Source organism: Telmatherina bonti, assembly GCF_933228915.1.
Source record: "Telmatherina bonti genome assembly, chromosome: 4".
NCBI classification, from domain to species: Eukaryota; Metazoa; Chordata; class Actinopteri; order Atheriniformes; family Telmatherinidae; genus Telmatherina; species Telmatherina bonti.
The window spans coordinates 26,916,049-26,939,938 of NC_136622.1; the positions used below are offsets into that span (position 1 = coordinate 26,916,049).

Sequence of the window (23,890 nt, forward strand, 5' to 3'; positions counted from 1 at the left end):
CTGCACAAAAACTCATTAATTTGCATCAGGTGTGTCTGAGAGGAGAAGCATGAAAAACCTGAGGGGATGTGGCCCTCGAGGACACCCCTGATTTATGGGAACAAGGCATGGTCGAAAGTGTTAGTTTTTCATAGGACTGCTGTATTTGGGGCTAAACGCTTGTACGCATTTTACTTTACAGAAACACATGTTTACTTATCATGAGACCTCACAAAGATGCTCTGACACTAACACCAACAACTAGCTGGTAAAAGACCTGATTTAACCTGATGGATTTAACTGGTTTACAGCTCACTCATAGTCCTATTGTGTTGGACTGAAAGTCATGTTTTTTTTCAACAATAATAAAGTAATTTAATTATCTCAGAGGGTTGTGATGATCAGAACTGTCCTGTGAGATAGAAGGTAATGCCATCCATGATTTCACCACAGTCCCAGGCTGTTTCCTTGAGTTCTAAATGACCTGAAGCCTGAAAGTAAATATGCATAAATATTCAACCTGGCTTTGTACATATTCTGGGTGATGCTGTTTATATAACAAATAAAGAGGAGGGCTCCAAAGACTGAACCCTGTATTACACCCTCAGAAACTGTAAGCGAGTTGGAGGTTTGACCCTTGGCTTGTCGCTACATACTAAGGTCTTTGAGAGAGGTAGCTTCTGAACCAGCCAAAAGACTGATATGAAAGTCCAGTTTTGGTAAGTTTATGCCCCAGTAGATTATTATCCAGTACATCAAAACTTTTGGACAGGTTATATTTTATAAGATATTTAAAGCTGCATTGACTGCAGCTATATGCATAAAATGAACTTTATTGTACTAACCATCAAAGCAAACAACTGTTTTTGGAATGATTTCTCTATCTTCTTATCTTGAAAAATAAAAGTTTACTTTCTCAAGATAACAAGATGGTTAAAGTTACTGGTTACATCTGATTTCAGTGATCAAAATAGACCATATGACCGCTGGGGAGAGCTATAGTCAAGTTGTCTACGTGTAATTCTGTGAAGGAGTAATTGCTAAAATGTGATAGACACATCACAATTTCAGCCTTTGTCAGACAGGATAGAAGCAAAATTGGATGGTTTGACCAGTAATTGATATTCCTTGATCTAATGTCAGCTTGTGTCCATTGCTGACTTGACTGTAGTGAGACATCCCGGTGCAAAACAGCTCTGAACTGGGACAGTTGAGATTATGGGAGAGAGAGGAAGTTAAACTAAGTTCTCATCCATGTTGAAGGACAGTGCCCCTCTCCACTGTTGCAAATCCCCTGAACGCTAACAGCCCTGTATAGCTCCTTCAGGTACAGACTGCTGCATGAACAACAGTTAGACTGGCAATCAGTACAACTCCCTGTAGGCTGCAAAGAAAGTCAATAAAATTCCATATAATTTAGAAATGTACTTATTTCTTTCTTAATTGTATAGTTCTTCCATATTAACAAGTGTAAGTCCCTTTGTAACCCTGAATTTAATAATCCATTATGACAAGATGAGAGATTATCCCTTTATCACAGAAAACTGTATTAAAAAACAGTTAGCTTTCATTTATTTAAAATAAATAAAATTGCTATGTCCTTGGGATGAAATAGACCAGGGAAGTTTGGGAGCCAAGAGCAAATCTAAGATGTTTAAATTGAATGACTTCCTCAACAGAACTTGATCAGCTTTTGGATCCATTTAATTTGAATCAGGTGTGTTCGAGCAGGGAAACATCTCAAATAACTGGCCGGGCTGCCGCTTCAGAGTCTTTTACTAACATGAACAACATGTGAGCTAAGCCATGTGGTTTGTTTTGTTATTCCTTTTTACCCATGTACAAAACTCGAGAGAGATAACAAAAACATCGAGAGAGGATATTAGCATCATTAGACCAAAAAGTACTGGATGGGGCCAAATGTCTTTAATCCAAAGCCTTTATTTGCTCAACGTTACCCTTAACCCTTCATTCAGTTTAATGATACCATAATTTAAAAGCACATGTTCCTTTCTGAATTTAAAGCTTGATATAACAGGGTGTCACAGTGGCGGTGAAGGTGTGGACCCAAACGCAGAGACGAGAGAACTGGGATGCAGGTTTAAGACTGTTTTTAATGCCAAACAGGAAGACCTCAGGGGACTAACACAATGATCCAGCAAGTCAAGACAAAAACTGAGGTCTATAAATACGCAGAACACAACGAGACACATGTGAAACAAATTAACTGAATGAACCAAGGTGAACTACTGCACACAGAAAAAAGGCAAAACAGGAACAACATACGAAATGAAACTGGAAACCAGGAACAAAGGACAGAGGAAAACAACCTCATTACACAGGGACTTGCTTTTAGTTGCTCTGATGAGGAAATGTGTCAACAGATTTATGTATTTACAACATAGCAGTAGGATGAAAGATGGCAAAACATCAACATCGACAGCACCAAATAATGCAAAATGATTCAAACAACTGTGAGTTTTTGTAAATTGGTGTCATAATAATTGCCATAGTGACTAAACACAGTGAAAATTTATAAATATTGTCAACAGATTGTCTGATATTAATGCAGCTTATGCTTTTGCTATATTTATGCAATAAGACACGATGGTATGAATAATAATGATGTTTAAGTCTGAAGAGAACATACACACCAACTTCATCAGCATGCAGCCGCTATAATAAATTGCTCTATTTTATCACCCAGAAGTTACTTTAGACAGAAAGACTGAATTTTTTTTTGTTTGGCAGCAAACAACAAGATGACAATAGCATTTAATAACACTCTGTGAGAGATGAAGATCAGAAACTCTTTCTGCAGGACTGATGCAAACCACATTTTCAGAAATCTAAAATACGACTTTAAGATGGGACATCTGACACAGAATGAGTCAACGCCATAATAATGCTTAAACACTCATCACTTTCCATCTATGTGAGTAATGTGAAGAAAATTCAAACAAGCAGTTCCTGGCTGACACGGTATGTTGAGCTTTAGCCAAATTGGAAGGACACTAAAGAGGCTGTCATACTTGTCAGAGGCTCAGAAATCACCCAACATTTTGGCAAAAAATAGAAGTTTTATAAGCAATTCATCAGTGCAAAAAAACTAATAACACAACAATGTTGACTTATCAGTTACAAAACCTATAATGAAATTGAAGCTTATCCAATCAAGACATTATTAGACACCAACAGACCTGCTTTGTTGGCTGTTATTACTCAGTGTGCTTCATAGATGGGCTGAGATATGTGGTATGAATAACAGTCTGGAAAACTCTTGTAGAACGGTGTAAAACCTGTGCAAAAAAATCCATGTGGATAGCACCTCAGAAGAAACTTAATGGCAAACATGACCTATCAGCCAACTTATTTAGAATGTGACAGTGGCTTTAAGCTACCACCAAACAGGAAAAGCCTCTTGTCATGATATCAATGTACCCACTGTTATTCCAGCATAGATTAAGCAGATTAGGAGTGTTCTCCAAGGAAACTCAGCTGGACCACTGCAGTCAATAATCGAAGCTGTCAAATTGAACATAAAATGTTCTTTTGTTTTTAAAGTTCCTTCTTGTCAAAGGCAGGTCACTTTAAACCAGGTTGCACTTGAAAAAGAGGTCTTGATGTCTAAAGGATTTTTTTTATCTGTTTAATAAAAAATGTGCTTGCTTCAGTTTAAAAACCTAATAAGTCTGCCTTTTAGCATTCCATCATATAAACTTAAAATGCTACTTTTCTTACCTTGAATCACCTCTTCAGCTAGACATCTGCAGATTCGAAAGCTTAAATTTAATGTTAATTTTTCTCATCACACTTCAGATGAGAAATGCGAGGAGAAGATTTCCCTACATTTAGCAGGCAAAGCTTCCAATTTGAACCTTTGTTCTGCATGTCTGTGTGCATCAAGGATAGCAGAGGTTGACGGGACTTCCTGCAGTTTTGCATTTTAGAAAAAGAGCCAAAGACTTGGACACATTTGTAAAATATTTTCATTTTGAGCGTCTTTAAGAATGTGTTTGAGTACATTCATTCTAATGGCTATAAAGTAACATTTCTTCTTCACTTGTGCTCTAAGAATGTGGTTATTTGGCTGAACAGGCATTTTGCATTTTTAAACAGCTACAAACTAAGAGCCAAAGACATCATCAGAATTTTCTTTGTCCTTTTTTCCCACCTGATATGGTCAAGATGAAACCCATTTCACTTTTAAAGTTATATTCTTAATCCACTTGTCACAGTTAACTTCGATTATGCATGATGTTATAAGTATCTTAAAGTGTGTGGATTTTACATGATTTACATTGTTTGCTGTGTAAAAACAGCCAGCTTTGACGTAATCCATGACACACCACATTTTTGTTGGTAAAGAGTGTGAGTGGTTGTTTGTCTCTGTGTGGCGTTGTGATGGACTAGCAAGCTGTTCAGGATGTACCCTGCCTTTCACCCAAAGACTGCTGGGATAGGCTCCAGCTTCCCCGCGACCCTTCATTGGACTAAGCGGGTAGGATAATGAATGAGTAAATGACTCAGTGACTCAAAAACAAGATTTAATTTGAATGGCTTATTTAAACCCAATTCAGTAAAAAGGATAATGTTTATCACCACTATTACCTTTTACTGGAAACACGAGGAATAACTTGGAATTTTTTTTTTCTCTCTACAAACCTGTAAGCTGCCTTTCCCAATTGAAGGACACCGGTTTGCATTGCTGTAGTTTCATGTCTCCTGTTTTGTTTTGTATTGGGACATTTTCAAATAGCTGACATTTTATTTTAGTACCAGCATTAATTTAATTTTTTTTCCTTTTTAAAAGTTTTGTTACCTTTTTTTTAGGCCATTCTCTGTGCTTCTTTAACAGCTGGAACCAGTTTTTAGCTGGTATATCAAGAACTCACACACTAACATATGACAGTGTTACACACCATAAACACCCTTTTGCCAGCGATTACATTAACACCAGGATGTTGACACTCATGAATTGTAGATGAGATGAAGTGGGAGTGACTATAGTGCCAGAGTAGGATGAGCATATTCAGTCTCCAGGTGTTCATGATGCTGCATTTCACGGCACCTTCTACGGTGTAGAGGATATGTACTCGCAAAGGAAACACTGGATGGTGACGCTCCAAGAAGTTTTCTACCCTGTCCTGGCAACTGTGGGTATTCCATGTAAGTATACATCAAAGTTAGAATAGTTGGGTGATGGAACACAAAAAGTCTTCTAGCTATTTGAGCAATGTCAGATGTAGGATGCCTCCACTAACTTACATGATCTTTCTCAGCCAACGCCATCACCTTTCTGATCATCTGGAGGAAGAACTGCAAGATCTCCAGGTCCAGTGCTCTTTATCTGATGGCAATCTCTGTGGCCGACAGTCTTGTCCTGATCTTCATTGTGGTTCTCGAGCTTTCCTTTAAGTACCACCAGCAGGAACCTTACTGGAGTCATGAGCCATGGTGCAGCCTCCGAGACGTATTTAACTATGGAGCCTACAATGCCTCAACATGGCTGGTAGTCCTCTTCACAGTGGAACGTTTCATCAGCATTCACACAAAGAGAATTAAAACAAAAATCTGTACTCCAAGATGTGCTATGGGAACTATAATAACCATCTTCATCTTCAGTCATCTTTTTGCACTTCCTTACTACTGGTCTAATACCTCAGTGCACGAAAACAACCAGACCTTGTGTGTATATAAACCAGAGGCTGCAACTCAGTTCATTCACTCCCTGGTTTGGTTTCAGACGCTACATGCTTATGTGTTCCCATTTGTCATAATCTTGACGCTAAATGGGTTGACCCTGCGACTTATTTCTGTCAGCAACCGGGTTCACATTGCTGCAGATTCAAGTTCAAGGATTCACCAAGTCAGGCCCCTTCTTCATTCCAGGATGAGAAAATCTGTGGTTTTATTGGTGACTGTATCCATGAGTTTTGTGTTGTTGTCTGTCACTCGTGCTATAACTCAGATCGTCCTTCGTACAACTGACATGTACACGCTGGACCGTAATGATTACAACTACCAGATAAATGTGGCGGCCGACACTGGCACCATGTTGTGCCTGAGCAATGCTGCTATTAACATGTATCTGTACGTATGCACCCAGTCCAGGTTTCGTCAGGAGTTCTTAGCTTGTGTGAGACAGGTTTCCTTTTACTGTAAAACAAAACAATAAAAGGGGGAAAAAATATCGGTATTCCTTAACCAAACAAAACCACCAAAGGCTCCCGTTTGAAGTTGGAGTTTTAAGGTATCATTTACCAGAAGAAATATTCTCATGGCTGTCATACTGACTGTTTTTTCTCAGTACACAACAAAGCCTTTAAATACATCATAAAACACAATTTTTTATTTGACTTTACTATGTTTTTATTCATCCTGACCATCTTAGGAAAACAGATGATCTACATGATCCACCCTGACACACATCTCCGATGTTTGACGTGTGACTCTAAAAGTCTAAATTAATTTCCTGCAGTTGGTTTCCAGACCCTGAGCAAACAAACAAGATGGCTTGTCTTGACAACCATTATCACTGCTGGCGAGAGGTTCGCTGTCACATGGGCAAAGATGGCTGGATTAGATAAGGCTGTGGCAATGTTGTAGAGAAGGGTTCTGCTTTGACTCTTTTATGTGGGACCAAATGTCTCACACCAACGTGGTTTATAGCAAATTTAGATAACAGCAGTACTGTCAAGAAAATAATATCTTTTTTCTCTTCTTTGTATTTATATCAAGATGCTGCATTGTTAATCTTTGTATCGACTTCAGCTACATAGGAGTGAGACAGAATACTGTCTCCAGTTTAAATCAATAAATTAAAATCAGCTCGACCAGTTTTTCATTTCTATTATCTACAATAGAAAAAAGAAAAATGTATTTATTTTTTCCTTTTTAAAGACAACACACAAATGGAGACCTACATATCTTGATAACATGTGGGATACCTTTACATGTAAGTGACTATGTCTTTGTTTATATTATCCTGCTGACTTCACACATTACAGAATATAAAGTTTGGGAGAAACAGACACTACTGTTTCTGGCAGCAAAAAAATTGAAAAACCAAATATGTACTTGGAATATTACAAAGATTAAAGGAAAGATTCTGACTGATTACTGCAACACACTGATTTTAGACTTTTAAAATTAGTGCTTGGACTTTGGCCAGTATAACAGTATAACTTTAACCAGCTTAAAATTAATGTCAAGACTCTCAAATAATACTTGAATTTGAAGTGTCAGTGATGGTAAATACAAAAGAAACACGGAAAGCTGAGTTGGGTATGTTCTTTACCATGTGAACGCACACTGTCACTGCCAGGCATAATCACAAATTAGCATTAGCAACAGCATGTTTAATCAATAACATGTGTTCTTTTATAAAACTCAGCATGAATTTACTATTAAACCAGAAGCAAATTACATGTAAATCATTTAGGCACGTTTATTTGTACAGCTTGTGCAAGTCAATTCAAAGTGTTTAAAGTGAAATGATTTAGTGGTTATTGTTAAGCCTTTTTTCTTTAGATTTATTTAGATCTATTCAGATCTAATGATTGGTTGAATGCTGGGATATAAAGTACAGGAACAAACTTTGAATCAGAAGTTATAGGGGCATCATTCTGAATGCAGAGAAGAAATAGTTTAGTAGGAGCTGTTAAGAGAATTTCATCCTGCCACTGCTTTAAGCCTCTTTTCTCGTGTGCAGTTTCATTTAAGAAATACCCAAGGTTGTTTTCCAGATGTTGTGTAGGTGTAACTTAAAAATTCCTTCTTAGTGTAAGCTGAAGGCAGGACCCACAAGTTTGAATGTAAAAGGCAAGAAACACATGACACGCCATCTGACCCTTACTGTAAATCTACTGATTATCTACTGATTTTAAACCATATTTTGATTTTTTAGGTGTGATGCTACTTAAAGCTGGGGTAGGTAATCTTGCTGAGACATTTTTTTTACTCTGGGTAAAGTGGTTTCCTCATCCTGAGAATATTCTATACATTTTGTAGTCATAAATAGTAAGAAATATAGTTAGACCCCTCAGTTTACTGTAAATCTGTAAAACCTGACCAATCAAAAGGTTCGGGGCGAATTGAAGTTGTTCATTTCTTATAGTTTGTAAGATTTTCTTCTGGCTCCCCCTCCCGCAGCGCATACCTGATAGCTACACCCTGCATATAAATAGCGTGTTAGGATGAAAATACAAAGTAGTGAAGAAGAAACTCGGAAGGCAAACGTGGCTGAGAAAATGCAGGAAGGATTTCCCCGATCCGGCTTGGTTTATTTTCCTCCTCCCACTAAACAGCCGAGAAAGAGAAAATCGTTGGTGGAAAAGGCTGCAAACTAGAAAAGTGCAAATCTCCGTTACAGCCTTTAAAAAAATTCCAGGATCCAAATGGTGATCCGGATCACCACCAAAATTAAATCAGTTCTTCCTTTTTACATTTCCAACAACTCCTGAGAATTTCAATAAAATTCGTCCTTAACTTTTAAGTTATCTTGAACAAAAACAGATAAACGCCAGTAAAAACATAACCTCCATGGTGGGGGTAAGAAAAAAGCTTTGCATCATGCAAGGAGCAAAAGCAAAGGGGAAGGAGCCAAGACAGGGTGCTACCTTCAGATCTTGCTCGCTCCCCAACATAACCTACCCCAGCTTTAAGAATAGCATCTACATGACCTGATCTAGGCTGCTTTTTAGACAGCATGGGGCAGCACAGCTCAAGCTTTGTATTACTGGATCTGCTGAGCTATTGCACAAGACTCCTGTAGGTTTAAAAAAAAAAATCTAAAGTGGGAATAAGCTGGGGTTTTACTTAGCAGCTCCCACATGTGAACATTAAAAAAAAAAAAAAAATTCTCAGGGAAGCCTGCAGGCCAACCTGACCAGCTGCGAACTACAGCTGGTTCTGTTGAGATTGAGCTGCACATTCTTCCCCAGTTGTTCAGAATGATTGTTTATGCCATTTTAACTGGTGCCAACAAAGTTTCACTATCAGCTGTTAAAAAAAAACAAAAAACAGATATGATGAAGGTGTCTCACATTTTCTCCAAATGCTAGTTTTTAGTTTTTACCATTAGATGCCAATTAACTTATAAATAAAATTGCATTTAAACTAATTACATATGAAATCAAAAGCTCAAAGAAGAAGCACAACAAAGTGGTTTTCATTCATTTTCAGAATAGGACTTTTATTAAATGAATGATCAGCTGTTCTTTCTTTCCATTCATAAGTGCGGCTTTAAGGATTGTACATATTTGTTGCAGCAGACAGAAGTACTACTTTTTCTTGCCGCCTTTTGAAGCTTTGTCTAGTCCCTGGATGTACTTACGAGGGATTTGATAATGATCTGAAATTGAAACAGAAAACAACAGTCACTTAATTCAAAGAAATAATGCAATAAGATAACAATATCAGGCTCCATACCGAGCAGCAAATTGCCAACTTGATGAATCTGGTTTCCTTGAATCTGGACCAGGACTTTGTCCTTGGCTCCAGCGACGGGCTGTAAGACAGTGCTGGCCTGGACTCTGTGCTGCAAAGCAGTGCCAACAGTGGCGGGATCCAAACCATACACTTCCAAGTTCTTCATCAGAGTTACCTACAAATAACACATTCAAACAACTACAGTTAAACTAATCAGAGCAAAGCATGACTTATGACGTCTTTCTGAGGCTAACTAGATTAGACAAGTCTATGCAGATACACCACAAGTCAGTGGTGGGGTCACATTAATATGATATAACCTATGCCAACGAGGCACTGAAAATGTTAATTATTAAATGTATGACATGGCTTCAAGTATTCTAATGTGACAGCGAGTCTGGATATTTTGTACAAATATTTACATAATTTCTCTATGAAGTGCAATTATTGGCTGGATTGGGATTAAATCTGGTTGCCAAATCTCAGAAAATATGCCATATGAAATGCAATAAATCATTTAGTCAATGATTGAGTTGAATTGAGTGAATTCATCCTGTACTTCATGACTAAAAGCAGTGATGTAGTGGTACCTGAAGTATACTTAAGGTCTTCCAATAAATATTTTCCCCAGTGGATTGTTCAGTAGATAATAAATGCTTCATTATTAAAAGTAACTTTTAAGACTTTATATATTTTAGGCCGCTTGGGCAAGTTGGATTTTTACAGTGCAAGTTAATTTCTAATCCTTGACATCAGGAACTAAGCTCCCATTTCATAGCTGAAGACAGAGAGAGTCAGGTCATTCCTTTAAGTGTATTTTCCTCCTCCGTAGGACAATATACTGTACATGAAGCCCAGCCGCATGCTATACACACAGGGTTTACAAGTGGATGTACTCAATATTTACAGGAAAATAACAAATTATACTTACAGGCCTATCTTACTGTCTGTGAATCTGGCCTTCTGGAAAAACAATTTATAGTAATATTAATCTGGACTGGACATATTTTTCCCTGGTTTGTGCAGTATCATGCAAAGCAGTTTAATACATATAAGCTGTCTGTGCCATCGTTTCAGGGACGGTATTGCTTGTTGTGAGAGACGGCTTGTGTTACAGAGATTCTCCCTTTATTTCTTTATTATTATACTTTTTTTCTCCCAGCATTAAATGTTGTGATTTAGTTGTTGCAGCTGGTGGTTACTGGAAATTTACCAAAGTGAAACAAAGGGGGTGAAAGAGTTGAAATTTGAAGGGTAACTATATGTAGTATCCCCTGCAACACTGTCATACTGCCTGTCGGCCCTTCATCCGAGACATTTCCTCCACCTCTTCCTCACTTTTTTTTCCAGTCTTTGTTAACATTATACAACCGTTCTAAGCCCAGATTTGATTATTTAATGCGGACCTTAGAAATGACTCGATCAACGTCAGCATCTCCTGCACCTAAATGACAACTGCTGTCATACTAAACTCAATACAAACCCCCCTTTTTTCTCTTTTGAAAAAAAAAATTTGCACCATAGTTCAAAAGGTTCAGCCAAGTTGGAGGGAAGGTGTGAGTGACTGGCAGCTAAGCTAACCAACACAACAGATGATGACCCCAGCAGTTATAATGGTTTCCACAGAGTGTTGACCATAAGACAGTCTCACTGGTGTCTCATCCACAACACACGTATGGGCACCCACAGATGCCTTCCTTCCTGATTGTATCACAAGATATAATATGACAATTCGTGACTTGAAAACGATAAGATGTCATATGACATAAAATATAATTACAGGGTCCAGAAAGGGGAGGGGCTGTGTGCCTTCTGTTGCTGTGTCATGACAGGTTGTGTCAACAGGACGAGGCAAAGCTAGTAGTTATTACGTTTATATTATTAGGTATGGATATCTTATTATATGCAAATTTATAGTTAGGATTTGTATCCAAGTATGAAGTTCTTTGACAACCCTACTCAGCAGGTACCATAAATCTTACAATCTAAACCTGCATTTGTTTGGACAATGTGTTAGTAAGCCAAACACTCAAGTAACTTTTCCATTCCCCCACTCCCTTACACTTTCTGTGACAACAAGCCTGTGAGACATTTCCCAGTCTGAGCCTGTTAATCTGTCAGTTTTGCTATGAAAGGGATGAACATGGTAGTCATTATCTTCCTCTTTCAGTTAAGAGCTTACAGTTGTGAGACACAGTGCTTTTAGTGTTGCGGTTGGATTGTTGATTCCTTCAACAATTCAGTGTAAACTTGCAGTTTGCTAACAAGCCACCAAGTGGTCAAAGAGCATAAAACAGCTTGTTAGCAAATGGAGCAGCATGATTTCAGCGGTTGGATGCTGCTGACAAGTGTTTGACTTTATGTAAATAAGAAATGGTGTCAATAAAGAGCTTGAAACACAAAAGGTTGGACAAATGCTCACTTGCATGAGCTTGATTTTGGTTTGACTAAATCCCCAGACTCGGCTGAGTGATGACACGAGGAGCCTTGCTGAGCACTTCGAAGAGAGTGCGTTTGTGTATGTGTGTATGTGTGTGTAAAGTATGTGTCAGAAGTATACAGCTATCTATCTTAAGACCGTCTAGCTGCTTTATGAATATGTCCTCTTTCATCTATTCTGTTGGATGTTCTGTCAGTAAAATGAGAATGTAGGCCCAAGTGACAAAGAGGATAGTTTTAGAGGTTTGGCTGAGGTGCCAAAGACGTTCTTGTTCCTTGCAGCTTGAAATTGAGGCTGATGAGGAGGATTTTCAAAAGGACAGTGTAAAGTGCTTCAACTGTGAGAGAGAAAATAGGCATCATGAGGCTAGCTGACCTGTGCCGAGGAAGGGAAATGCAAAACCAACAGTTTTAGTAAGTAAACACAATGAAAACTAAAAAAAAACAACAACCTGGTCTTACAAAGGTCCAGTGATTTTGTAGATGATTTGGGATCTTTTGTGTTCTCTTCCTTGACAAGTCTTTCTGGTGTCAGCAGAGGACTCCTCTGGCTTGTGCCTCCTTCTATTTTGCCTTGTGGGGAATTTTGTTTTCAATAATGAGTCTATTGTGGGCTTTTTGTATTTCTGTGTTTCATGTTGGCATGAAATATTTACTTGTGGCTTTCATAAACATATTTATAAAAAAAAAAAGAAGTATTACTCATTCTGTTTTTGGAGCTTAAATGGGTGCTATTGTGGTATTTGGAGTTTTCTGAGCTTTCTACAGTGTTACAGTGTTGAATCCTCATCAGACATGTGAACGGCGCTGTTTTTTATCACCTAAATGCATGTTTGAGTTTGAGTTTGAGTTCCAGCACTCTCTCCGTTCGGTTTCCATGGCGACGAAAAACGCGTCGTTTTAGAGAGTTTTTTCTACTTGGAAATCCTTGTGACGTCCCGGGGGATAAGGTTCGGTGATTGGTTACCTTCTACTGGTTAACAAGGGCATGTACAAATACATCAGGCGGGTGGAAAACGTCGGATAAAGTTATTTCCAACGATGGCTGATGAGTTTACCAAAGAGAGACATCCTGCTGCATTCGTTGCTGTGGGTTGCTGTTTTCCACTTTGTTTTCAGGGTCTGATTCAGGTTCCAACATGTAGGGCTGTATGCTATGTGTTGATATTGTATTTTTTTTTTAAATTGAGTTTATATTAGCCTAATCCTTCTATTTATGAGATGTTACAATGACGGCGAAAGCAGGTGCGATGCGCGTTCCCGATGTAGCGCAGTGGCGGGAGGCGGGTCTTAATGCTGAAGAGTCTCAATCCACTCGTTTTGCCCACAGGCTGATCTGACAGCCTACGGAGAGGGTCGGTCTGAAGTAAATAAAGCCATTTGTGACAATAACTTGATCAATCCCAGCCCTTCTGGTCTCAGAAATAAAAATAAATTAGCCTGAAATGCACATAATAGTTCCACTTTAAATTTCAATGACTTTACTTTTTAATTTGGGTCATAATTTTTTTTTTTTTTTTTTGTATTTCAATTTTTATTTTAATCATAATTGACTTTTCAGAACTGCACAATTGCCTAAATTATAATTAGAAAGGCAGTCTACTATAAGTTACTGTGCTTTCCATCCAGAAGGGAGCAATGACACATATAAAACTTTTTATGAGGGTTTAACCTTTGTGCTTTTCTCATGGGAAAAAGCCCAAGTGGAAAAGAAGAAAGCTTGTTTGCAGCTGCAGAGAGAAAAGAGTGAGGGACAGTTTGCTCATGATGAAATGGAAGCCGATGAAAGGCCGCTACCTCTGAGAATTTTTTCTGCTGCAGTGGTAACAATCACCGGCATTTTAAACCAAAGTCTAAGTGGGTAAAGCAAAGCCTCCTTCTAAACACACCGGCCTTTGTCTATGCCTGCTCCAAATAGCTACATGACAGTTCAGATTAAATAGATTGCGGGATCTTTTAAGAACGATTACCATCAGAAATGGTGCTAATTCATTTACAAGGAAACCTTTGTACTCATTACGCCTCTAGACACTCTAATTTTCATCTTCATCGTGAATCTTCTAGTTCCCATATTGGTGTCGACGCAACAAGAACCACCTTCTTGCTTTTCCAATGATGATGCAGGTAAGATTATTGTGGTTTTTTTTGGTGTGCTGTAACAAATGGAAAGATTCTCCTTTAACTGCTCCACTTCTAAAGCCATGCTGGATGCTTTAAAGTTGAGATTTTTACTACAGTTCTAACCTAATTATGTTTACACAATTAAGTCTGTAATCATGCTACAGTTAGCTTAACGTTCAGCCTGCAGACACTTTTTAAACTGTCAAAGATCTGTACGGGAAGCAAAGATTCCTCCGAATACCCACACTCACCTACAGTTGCTATTTTGAGAATCTATGCAAGTGTTGTAAATGTTTTTACCTTTTTGTTCGAGCCTCGTGAAGCCACAGAGATGTCTATGGGTTCAATATGACCCTTCTTTATTATCGGATCTTGTCCGGGGAATATAACTTGATAGCATTCTTGCATTCTTCCCAGTGTCCTACAAGAGGAAACGGTTTAATGTTCAATCATTGCCATAACGTAGATGGTAGAGATGGGGACACTGCTGACTTCTAACTGTAAATATACGTTTTATTTCTATAAAGCACAATTAAATGGAATAATGTGATCACCAACAACTGGATTGATGCTTCTTTCTTTTAGTTGCACATATTTTAAACTTCTGTGCTGAGAATGGCTACAAAAAAATAGAAATACTTCTTGGCAAAAGTGATTTCCACCTTAAACTCTGTTACCCTGCCCCTGGTAGTCTGAAGTCTGAATCAGACTTGAGTCTGAATGAGACATGAGTTTAATACCACATGAGCAATACAAAGCCTATGGCGTAACTTTTCTGTATTCTGACATGCAACTCCCCAAAAGTTTCACATCATATAGCGAAACACATTGTAATTGGTTGATTCAACCTGCTGTTTTTACCCAGAACATCATTTTGTCCAAATATTATCTATCTGATGAGCAAAAAATGGGACAATTAGGTAGAATTGTTTTAAACTTCCTGATGATGCAGTGCTTCCCTAAAGCTAAGCTGACCCTGTGAACTAATAATCGGTAAAGCCAAATCCATCCATTTAGAAATTAGTCACAAATTGTGTTTGGGAACCTCTGTGCGGCGCTTATCTTGTGGATTGCTACTTTCACTTTCTGAATCAGTTCATATGCGCCAATGTACACAATGCCACATTGGTTTGTCTGTTTTGAAACATAAATCAGTCATTGGACAGATTCAGATGAATTTAAAAAAAAAAAAAAAAAAAGAATTAAAAAAATCTTAGAAATGCAGAAAAGGAATAAGACTCTAGGGAAGATCCTGATCCGCCTAGACCCAGGAATTGTAAAGGATTCTTGGGATAATTTTGCCATTCGAGCTTCTCAAAGGAGGCTGGGGAGGTCTGCGCTCTGCAAGGGCTTAGTATCTGTCTGGGTTTTGTTCCAGAGATGCCGCCAGGCCTAAATGAATTCTGCAAAACACTGCATGGACAATGCAATGATAACTTATTTGCTTGAGCAATTTTATCATGTTTTCTGGGTTTTAATGCTCTAAATCACATTATGTACATCATGTCGCCTTTCTCATTCAATCTTTTCTGTCTTCCTGTTACACAGAACAGGTACAGGTACAAACATGCGCCCTGATATAGATATAGAGATAGATTTATATAGCTTTCATGAAAGGATCTTTAATTAATCCAGGATTGAAGGAAGAAAACGTATAAAAACTCGGATGTTTGTATCTGAACATCTCAGAAACAGGAGAGAATAAAGGAGCATCTCATTTAGTTGGCGAGTGTGGCAAACTGAAGCTAATGTTGGTTCCAAATCCACTTTTTCAGACAGTTTAAGATGTAAATATGTATTTTCTTTTTCAAATTAGTGAGATACAACAATTGCTTAAGCAACTTCAGATGGTACCGAAAAATTCAAATCATAATTCAATTCCTCTCCGCTTTTTTTCTTCTTCAGGAGCCAGGTCTCTTCATCATGTATCCGACCCTGGCTGAGGAAATGATAAGCATTTATCTCTAATAATGTCAATTTATTTAGCTTCTTTAGTCCAGAAAAAATAAAAAAACAAAACAAAACAAACAAATGTATTCTTTACCTGCTGAAGAGATCGTCCCATTTGAGAGACTCTACCTCCTGGTATTCTGATTTGTCCAGCAAGCAGTCACATAGAGTCGGGTTTATGGTGACATAACTGATGAAAAGGGAGAGAAAAACATGAAGCAAGAAGTTTCATTAAGCAATGTCAGCTCTATAATAGAAGTTATCTAATTTCTCTCATTGCTAATTATCAATTTGTTTCACTTCAGGAGCTACACTCATGTTCATGGCATGAAAAGAAGTATGAAATAAATGTTCAGTGTCAGAGTCACATTTAAACATTTTAGTTGATTGTAATGACATTACGGGGCCCTGGGTCAGAGCTATATTGGTTTATTGACAATCAAGGCACTATTTTTACTACTGGACAGTTCTTAGAAACCTAGCAGGGTGACTTAAGTTTCTTCAGTTATTTCTCTCTGTTCTGACACGTAAAAAAGAAAAAAAAAAACACCAGGAAACAGCAATTAATAAACAAATTCTTCAGCTATTCTCATAAACATGAAAAAGAGCAAAAGCATGACCTCTAATAAACGCAGTTGTGACTTGACAATACATGCTGTTATCTGCAGTTTTCAAATGACGCACTTCAGAACCTAATAAAACCCTCAAAGAGCCTAATCTTCCTCTTACTTTTTATTATTTTCATCCACCAGCTCATTCTTCTTCACATATTCTGTGACAATGCTTCTTACTTCAGCGGGATGCATCGTCATTCCTTTCCTGCAGAAGCACCAAAAACACATCAGTACTTATATCTTACTGTAAATGTTTTACAGAATTAGTTTTCAGAATAATCAGTTTCTGTTTGTGTTGAGACATATTGCATCCTACTTACCAAAACCATCATTAAGACACATTTTTAACTTCTTGAGAAAATAATATCTCAAATGACTTTTTAATTACGTAACCTAACTAACAGAAAGTATAGACAGCAGCACACGCTATAATAAAAACCCTAACAAAAACACCACTGAATTTCTATTCTAAGCTGGTTTCCCTTTTCCTTTCCTGAGATTACTCTAAAAGTAGACGAGAACAAGACACAAACTAAAGGGGGACAGCAAATATTTAAAGATTCTCATCATACAAAACTGCTTTTTATGTAATCTGTTTTGAAAAATATGTAAATCTGTATAAAAGTTTCTTCCAAACAGCGAAAAAAAATGTGGATTTTCTGATAAACCTTAATTTTTTTTTTCAAGGCAAATAACAATTCTGAGTATTAGTCCAACTATTTAAATCTGCACTTGGATTTACAAAAAAATAAATAAATAAAACAAAAGATTTGTTGAGACAGTCTGTTTTCATTGCAATTGCCGCCTAAAATTCCCACAATAAGTCTTACTCATAAAACGTGTTTTGACACGTCACAGGAGGAAAGGCACAGTTTGATGTCTGCAGGCTGTTTTAACTTTAAAATCACGGCTACCTTTAATACAATTTAAACCGTCTGAAGATGGTAATACTTTGTGCGCTGTCAAAAAAAGAAGAAAAGAAGCTGAAAACATGGGTGTTATGAGCATTGTTTGCTTTTTTTTCCCAGTGGTACTTCACATGTAATCTACACAAACAGCTGATATTAGACACATGTTTGACTTTATCAACGAAGATCATTGTATCACTTTACACGAGTTCAGAGTTGAGACCAGTTAAAGCGGAGACCTCCCTGAGGTCTTTGAATATTTCCTCAAAATAAACAGGCTTCAACTCGTCCTATAATGTGCCCCTGCTGTCTGAACCAGGGAAGCATGAGGCTGCATGAGGACCTGGGGGGAGAAAACACACACATCCTCACACACAAACACACCTCTTTTTAGCATCCAAAAAGAGAGGCTCCAGCCGAGCAGTCACAGAGTACAAACTTATGATCTCTGGAGGATGGTACGCGACCTCTCCTTCCCCTCCCTCCTGCACCGTAGCTGCTTCAACACCTGTTTCATCTGGAACGCTGAAGGAACGCAGCCTATAAAACGTTAAAGTGATAAAAAGCAACAAAAGAAAAAGCTTGTTCAACAAGGCAGATTCCAAGTTTAAATTCAAAGCAAGAGTTTCTTTATGCTGAGGCTGGACTCACTCTGGATTTTTCCAGTCCACCTCCACAATGCTCTCCACACCCTTCGTGAGTTCTTTCACTTGCACAAGATTATGCTGCTGCTGCATGACCTGCAGAAACTTGGAAAGCTGTCAAAAAAAACAAAAAACAAAAAACAAAACACACAAGCTGATGAAAGTGGACATTTTTATTTGGAATATGTAACTCTGGGAAAACCTTTATACCTTTTTATAGCTTGATTTCTTGATATCTAGTTGCTTTCCGCTTGGGCTGAAACAATACAGAAAGGATTTATTCACGGGCGAATTTCAGTCCACTTCAACAATTCCACAAAAAGATGAGCTGTACTTTACCAGCAGGAGAACATGTGGTGGCGGAGAAATGTACTTGTCAGCAGAGGGAGCTCGGACTTTTTCACCTTGCTCTTGAGAGCATGCAGAAAGCACTGAAACAGGAGGGCGTCCATTATCTCTGTAAAACCAGAGTATGACCCAGGTCACATCCTTTGCTCCCTACGTGTTGTAAATTTGCAACATCAGGAATCTTATTTTCCGGTTAAAGACATATATTATGAACATATGTTCACAAAGACAACCCTACAAGACCTCAGGCCTTTCCCGCCACCGTTCAGCAGGGACTGATTCTGTTAGAATTGAATGAAAGTGCTGCTGAGTTTAATCAAAAGCGGATTCAGCGCCGCTGTTTAATGCAAACATGAACATTTCCACCTCCCAACGTCCTGTCATACGTGTTGGCAAATATCAAACTACGCCATTGCAGCTACCTTGTGGTGTTTTCAGGTCATCCCCATTCTCCTGTTCCTTCTCATTGCTGCCTTCACACTTGTTTTCCTCCTGCTCAGCGATCCCCAGCTCCTCCAGACCACAGCAGGCTTCATCCGTGACCGCTTCGCCAGAACTCTGCTGTTCCTCCACACACTTCTTCAGCTCTTCTTCCTCTTCTTCCTCACTGACCTCATATTTCTCTCCATTCACCTCTTGTCCTTCACTGTCATCCTCTGGTAAAGAAGGTGGGCCCGACTTATCTCCAAATGCCCTTCACGTGAAATACAAAACACAAATTAATACAACTGTTTTAATGTATGAACTCCAGAAAGGGGAACCTCTACTTGTTGTTGCGAAAGCAACTAGTGAGAATACTAATAAACACTAAACAACTAAACAGCACAACAATGATACCTACAGTGTATTAAAAACGTATTCAACTTCTCATTGTTATTTATGTTTATATTCTGTTGGATTGCTGGTTTCCGTTGATATTGATCTATTTTTGGATTCTTATTTACAATGGGGGAAATAATCGAAGCAGAAAAAAAAAATCAAATATCAGGATTTTTTGTTTTGCAATTTGAAAAGAATTTTTTTTTCTTCAAAAAAAATAAAATAAAATAAAATAAAATAAAAAATATATATATATATATAAAAATAAAAATAAAACAAATAAAAACAAATAAAAGTTAAAATGATGGAAATAAGATTGAACTTCTTTTGACGTGTTATAAGAATGTCTAATATGTAATTTGGTGCCTTTTGGAGATGTTACATCTTTTGTTAGCTTCTTTATGGCACATTAAAATAATTTTTTACCAGGGGTGCCCAAACTTTGGAGCCCCACTGTATGTTTAACAAGATGCGACAAACTTCAATTTTCTAAGCCAATAAACAAAGACTTGCATCACAGATGGTTCCCTTCATGTTGGGAAAACTTCTGCTTTAGATTAGAGCGCGCGCGCGCGCACGCGCGCACGCACGCACGCACGCACGCACGCACGCACGCACGCACGCACGCACACACACACACACACACACACACACACACACACACACACACACACACACACACCAGCACAGAGTAGGAACTCCCTCCAATAGCTCCAAAAACTATGAAAAGGTTATTGCTGTCCAAAAACCCCAAAATGATCTCAAAAATACTGCTACAGCAACACTTGAGTGGTTCAGTGTGAAGTGTTAAAATAACTTGGAAGGGTCCAATGAAAAATGAAACCTCAATCTGACTAAGAATCTGTGGTTTGGCTTAAAGACTGCCATTCTCCTGCAAAGCTCATCCATCTAGAAGAAGCTCGAGCAGTTTTGACATGAATGGGCATCAATGGGAACATTAAAGAAAAAAAATCCCCAAGCTGCAGTAAACTGCTTAAGAAGCAAATAGAACTCTACTAAGTATTAATTTTGTGGAAGTAAATATATATGCATGTTCCAATTTTTCCATTTCGTTCCCTTTTCATGGTCTTTTCTTTCATAAATGCTGTTGTGGAAAAAAAAATTGTAATGCAAGTAGCACGGAGCTATGGTGGAACAATATTCTAACAATGTCAAAATATTGTGTTTCCTTAAATATAAAAATTGAATACATAAAAACATGAAAATGTATGAGCAGCACAAGAGATTTAAACTTGATAAATCATCAGTGGGAAAAGGAAGGCGATGCAGACCTCTCCTCTGCAGACTTACTCGTGGTTCTATGAATTTCCAGATCCAAAAAGTCTTCAGATATTTCTCTTGTGGAATCAGCCTCCAGTCTGGGTACGGCGCACTGAAGGTTTCTTCTCTATGTGTAAGAATAAGCTTAAAAATGACTTTTTAGAACATGCCAACTCAACTAAATTTACTTTTATTTATGTTTTTTGTGTGTCTCTTATGTTTTTATAAATCTTCTTTTATTTTTATTTCTGATATTAGTAATATATCACTGATAACTGGCATCTTTCTTTAATACCTTTGTTTTATTTCTCGCTTGTATCTATTTATTGCTTTGTAAAACACTCAGTTGAATTCTGACTTTCCATACACTGAAAACTCAGCAAAACTATCCAATATTAAAGTTAAGGCTCCCTTTTCATTTATGTGTTTCTTTTGTAATTGGGGAAAAGTAGAGGTACGTTTTGAAATGTTTTGTCTTTAACTTTTTGCCTTTTAGAAATGAAGTTGTCTTTAAGCATTTGAAGAGGTTTGGACACATTCTTACGTACGTCTATTTGAAAAAGTTGCCAGTCATCTCGTCATGTTGTCATCTTGTCATGAGCACAGAGCGACAGCTCTTTTTTAAAGGACATGTTACTCATAAAATATAAGTCACTAACCAGAGGAAGTCCATGTATGTGTGGAGGACACACACTCCTCTCCCTTTCATGCCCAAACTGTACATCTCTGAACTGGAAACTGCAGCCTTGCCAACTGCAACAGGAGCCCTACAAACAACCAGAAAAGGACTGTGACACATATATTTAAGAAATATCATAAAATCCCTGCCAAATCCTATTCTTTTGATTTTTAAACCTACCTATTTTTTACCAGTGTAACTGCACAGCAGTCCCCCGTTTTCACATCTGGGAGACCACAGGAAGGCACGACCACGCCTGGCAGCATGAGATCTTTGGAAAAGCGTAATATTTTATATCACTGTCCTTAATGCAAACACACACATACAAAAAGCTACTCCATGTTTCTCGTCTTAAAAAAGAAACTTACCGGCCCCTCCAATCAACTTCTGAAGTACAGGAGACCATGTTCTGAATACTGGTAGGAGCGAAGGATAGCGCCAAAGCAGGTACACTGGAAAAAGTAACAAAAGATGTTATTCTGAGCAGATTTGTTGGTTAATGATCTCAGTGGATTTTCATTCCAGGTGTATTACCAGTAGGATAAAGTTGTTTCTCCACTTCAAAGAATAGCGGACTTTTGTGAAGAACATAAACCGTCACAGCCTCTCCTTTATGTGCATAAATCTTCACAACATTTAACTCTTCCTTGTTGGGTATCAGCTCCGACAGCTCTTCAGCAGACAGGGAAGGAAATGCAGCACAAAGTTCTGCTTTGAGCTTCCTCCTAGTTGCAACAAGAAAAGCAAATATCCTTTTTATATGGCAATGATGCACCTAGAATGCAAAAATAAATTCTTAAATGCGAGATTGTAATGTTTAGTCAGCATAGATAGATAGATAGATAGATAACCATTCCTGGTGAACATAATCAACATAGTTCTGCAAATAAATGACCAAAGTACTACTTTGACCTTATAAAATTATTTCTGATCAAAATACAATTTAAATCTCACTGAACATTATGAGAATAAGCAACACAATTTCTTCACTACTCGCTGATCGAAGTATTTCAGGCCAAATTGCAGACAACATGTTTCCTGCTTATATTGTAATAGTTGCTGTTACAAGCTTTATGCACTGACAGATGTTAAATTTAACAAGCATTATTTATTATTTTGTAAATGACTGAGTTTGGTACGCAGCACCACTGACTCACCTGTCTGATCCTTTGATTACGGTGTTGGATTTTACACGAAACGGCTTTGTAAACATCTTCTACTAAAACAAACTACGTGTAGAGTTATTTATATTACGTGCATTCACTCTGAGCAGAATTTATACAGCATTTCATATGGCCCACATAAATATCTCTCAATGTTTACAATATTTGTTTGCACCGATCAGTGTTTCTCGTTTAAGAAGATGGTCCGGTACATAGTTATGTCCGTGCGGAAATGCTAAATGTGTATCTAATATTGGTTCCGCAAGGTAAAAGAAGGCTGATCAGGGTTTAAATGTGTTGGTTTATTCATGGAGCTTAAAATCTTGAATTCACATTTTTTATAGTGTTAAGGCATGCCAGTATGGTAACATTTATACTACTCATGCCCCAGTTTTTTTTGTTTTTTTGTTTTTTTTTTTGGTCTTGTCCAGCATTTTAGCAGGTAGAATGATTTTCTGGATGCTGTGTTCTGCTGAGCAAATTTACTTTGCCAAGGGAAGCATCATAAATATAATACTCCCCTTGATATTCTGGATTCTTATTTTATTTTTCTATTTATTTTGCATTATTGTTTTTATTACAAAGTTTGTACTGCTGGATCGGACCGGAGAGGACAGAAGAGGGACAGAAAGATAATCGAAAAGAGAGAAAACAGAAATACACCCCATAGAGAGAAAAAGAGAGAAAGAATAAGAGAAGGAGAAAAAGAAAGAGTGAGAAAGAGAACAATCTACATAGATTTGCATGTACATAAGCACACATACACACCTGCTTATATATACACACATCTATACACACTGGAGTCATGTTCCTCTTGCAGGAGGATAAAGCCATAAACTATCAGGAAAACCTAGGACTTACAAGCCAAATCAGACACACAGAAAGAAAACCAGCCGCTGTTAGTAAATAAACCTGCAGGCGACTCAGTGACTATGTTACATGCAGAACATACAGAGTGGAATCTCATACCACAGTTTAAGTGGGGAGGACAATAATAATTAGCAAAATCGTCCAGAATTACAAAAGTACTTGGAGAGCACAACCTCTGCCAAGTGCCACAGTTCTAAAAAATTTCTGGATCCAAACGGTGATCCGGATTACCACCTAAATTAAATCAGTTCTTCCTTTTAACATTTCCAACAACTCCAGAAAATTTAATGAAAATCAATCCATTACTTTTTGAGTTACCTTGAATGCAAAAAAAAGAAAAAACAAAAACAGACAAACAAATAAACGCTGGTAAAAACATAACCTCCTTGGTGGAGGTAAATGTTCAAAGTCATGGAGCTTGTTCAACAAGATGATCAACGTACAGGGCATGTGTTATAAAGGTTTTTTTTTTCTTTTTTTTTTGTCCCTGACCTGATATTTCTGGTTTTTAGCTGTTTAATCACACACAAAAAATTAATTTAAAGTGTGAAACTGATCTAGGTTACTTCCATAGTTCCTTTTGGGGTTATGAAACTAGAGCGAAACAAGGATTTTACGAAAGGATGTAAGGGAAACTTACAAA

The 23,890-nt window shown here is 37.7% G+C and overlaps 2 protein-coding genes across 2 annotated transcripts; one reads left to right on the forward strand and one right to left on the reverse strand.

The window, feature by feature from the left end:
* Positions 1-5,069: 5,069 nt before the first annotated feature.
* Positions 5,070-7,894, forward strand: LOC306754515 (putative G-protein coupled receptor 139; the record flags this gene model as incomplete). The annotated part of the gene is made up of 3 exons (XM_079238533.1): positions 5,070-5,148; positions 5,262-6,118; positions 7,889-7,894. The coding sequence occupies 3 exons, from the start codon at positions 5,070-5,072 to the stop codon at positions 7,892-7,894; spliced, it is 942 nt and encodes a 313-aa protein (XP_079094659.1).
* A 1,271-nt stretch (positions 7,895-9,165) lies between these two features.
* eif2d (eukaryotic translation initiation factor 2D) lies at positions 9,166-22,555 on the reverse strand. The gene is made up of 15 exons (XM_079238884.1): positions 22,372-22,555; positions 21,749-21,939; positions 21,583-21,666; positions 21,395-21,485; positions 21,195-21,302; positions 18,858-19,129; positions 18,427-18,544; positions 18,298-18,343; positions 18,095-18,201; positions 17,828-17,983; positions 16,651-16,740; positions 16,016-16,111; positions 14,272-14,392; positions 9,412-9,586; positions 9,166-9,334 (listed from the first exon to the last, which is right to left on the reverse strand). Exons 1-15 carry the CDS (start codon positions 22,425-22,427, stop codon positions 9,264-9,266), a joined length of 1,782 nt encoding a protein of 593 aa, XP_079095010.1. The 5' UTR covers positions 22,428-22,555; the 3' UTR covers positions 9,166-9,263.
* Between the last annotated feature and the right edge of the window lie 1,335 nt (positions 22,556-23,890).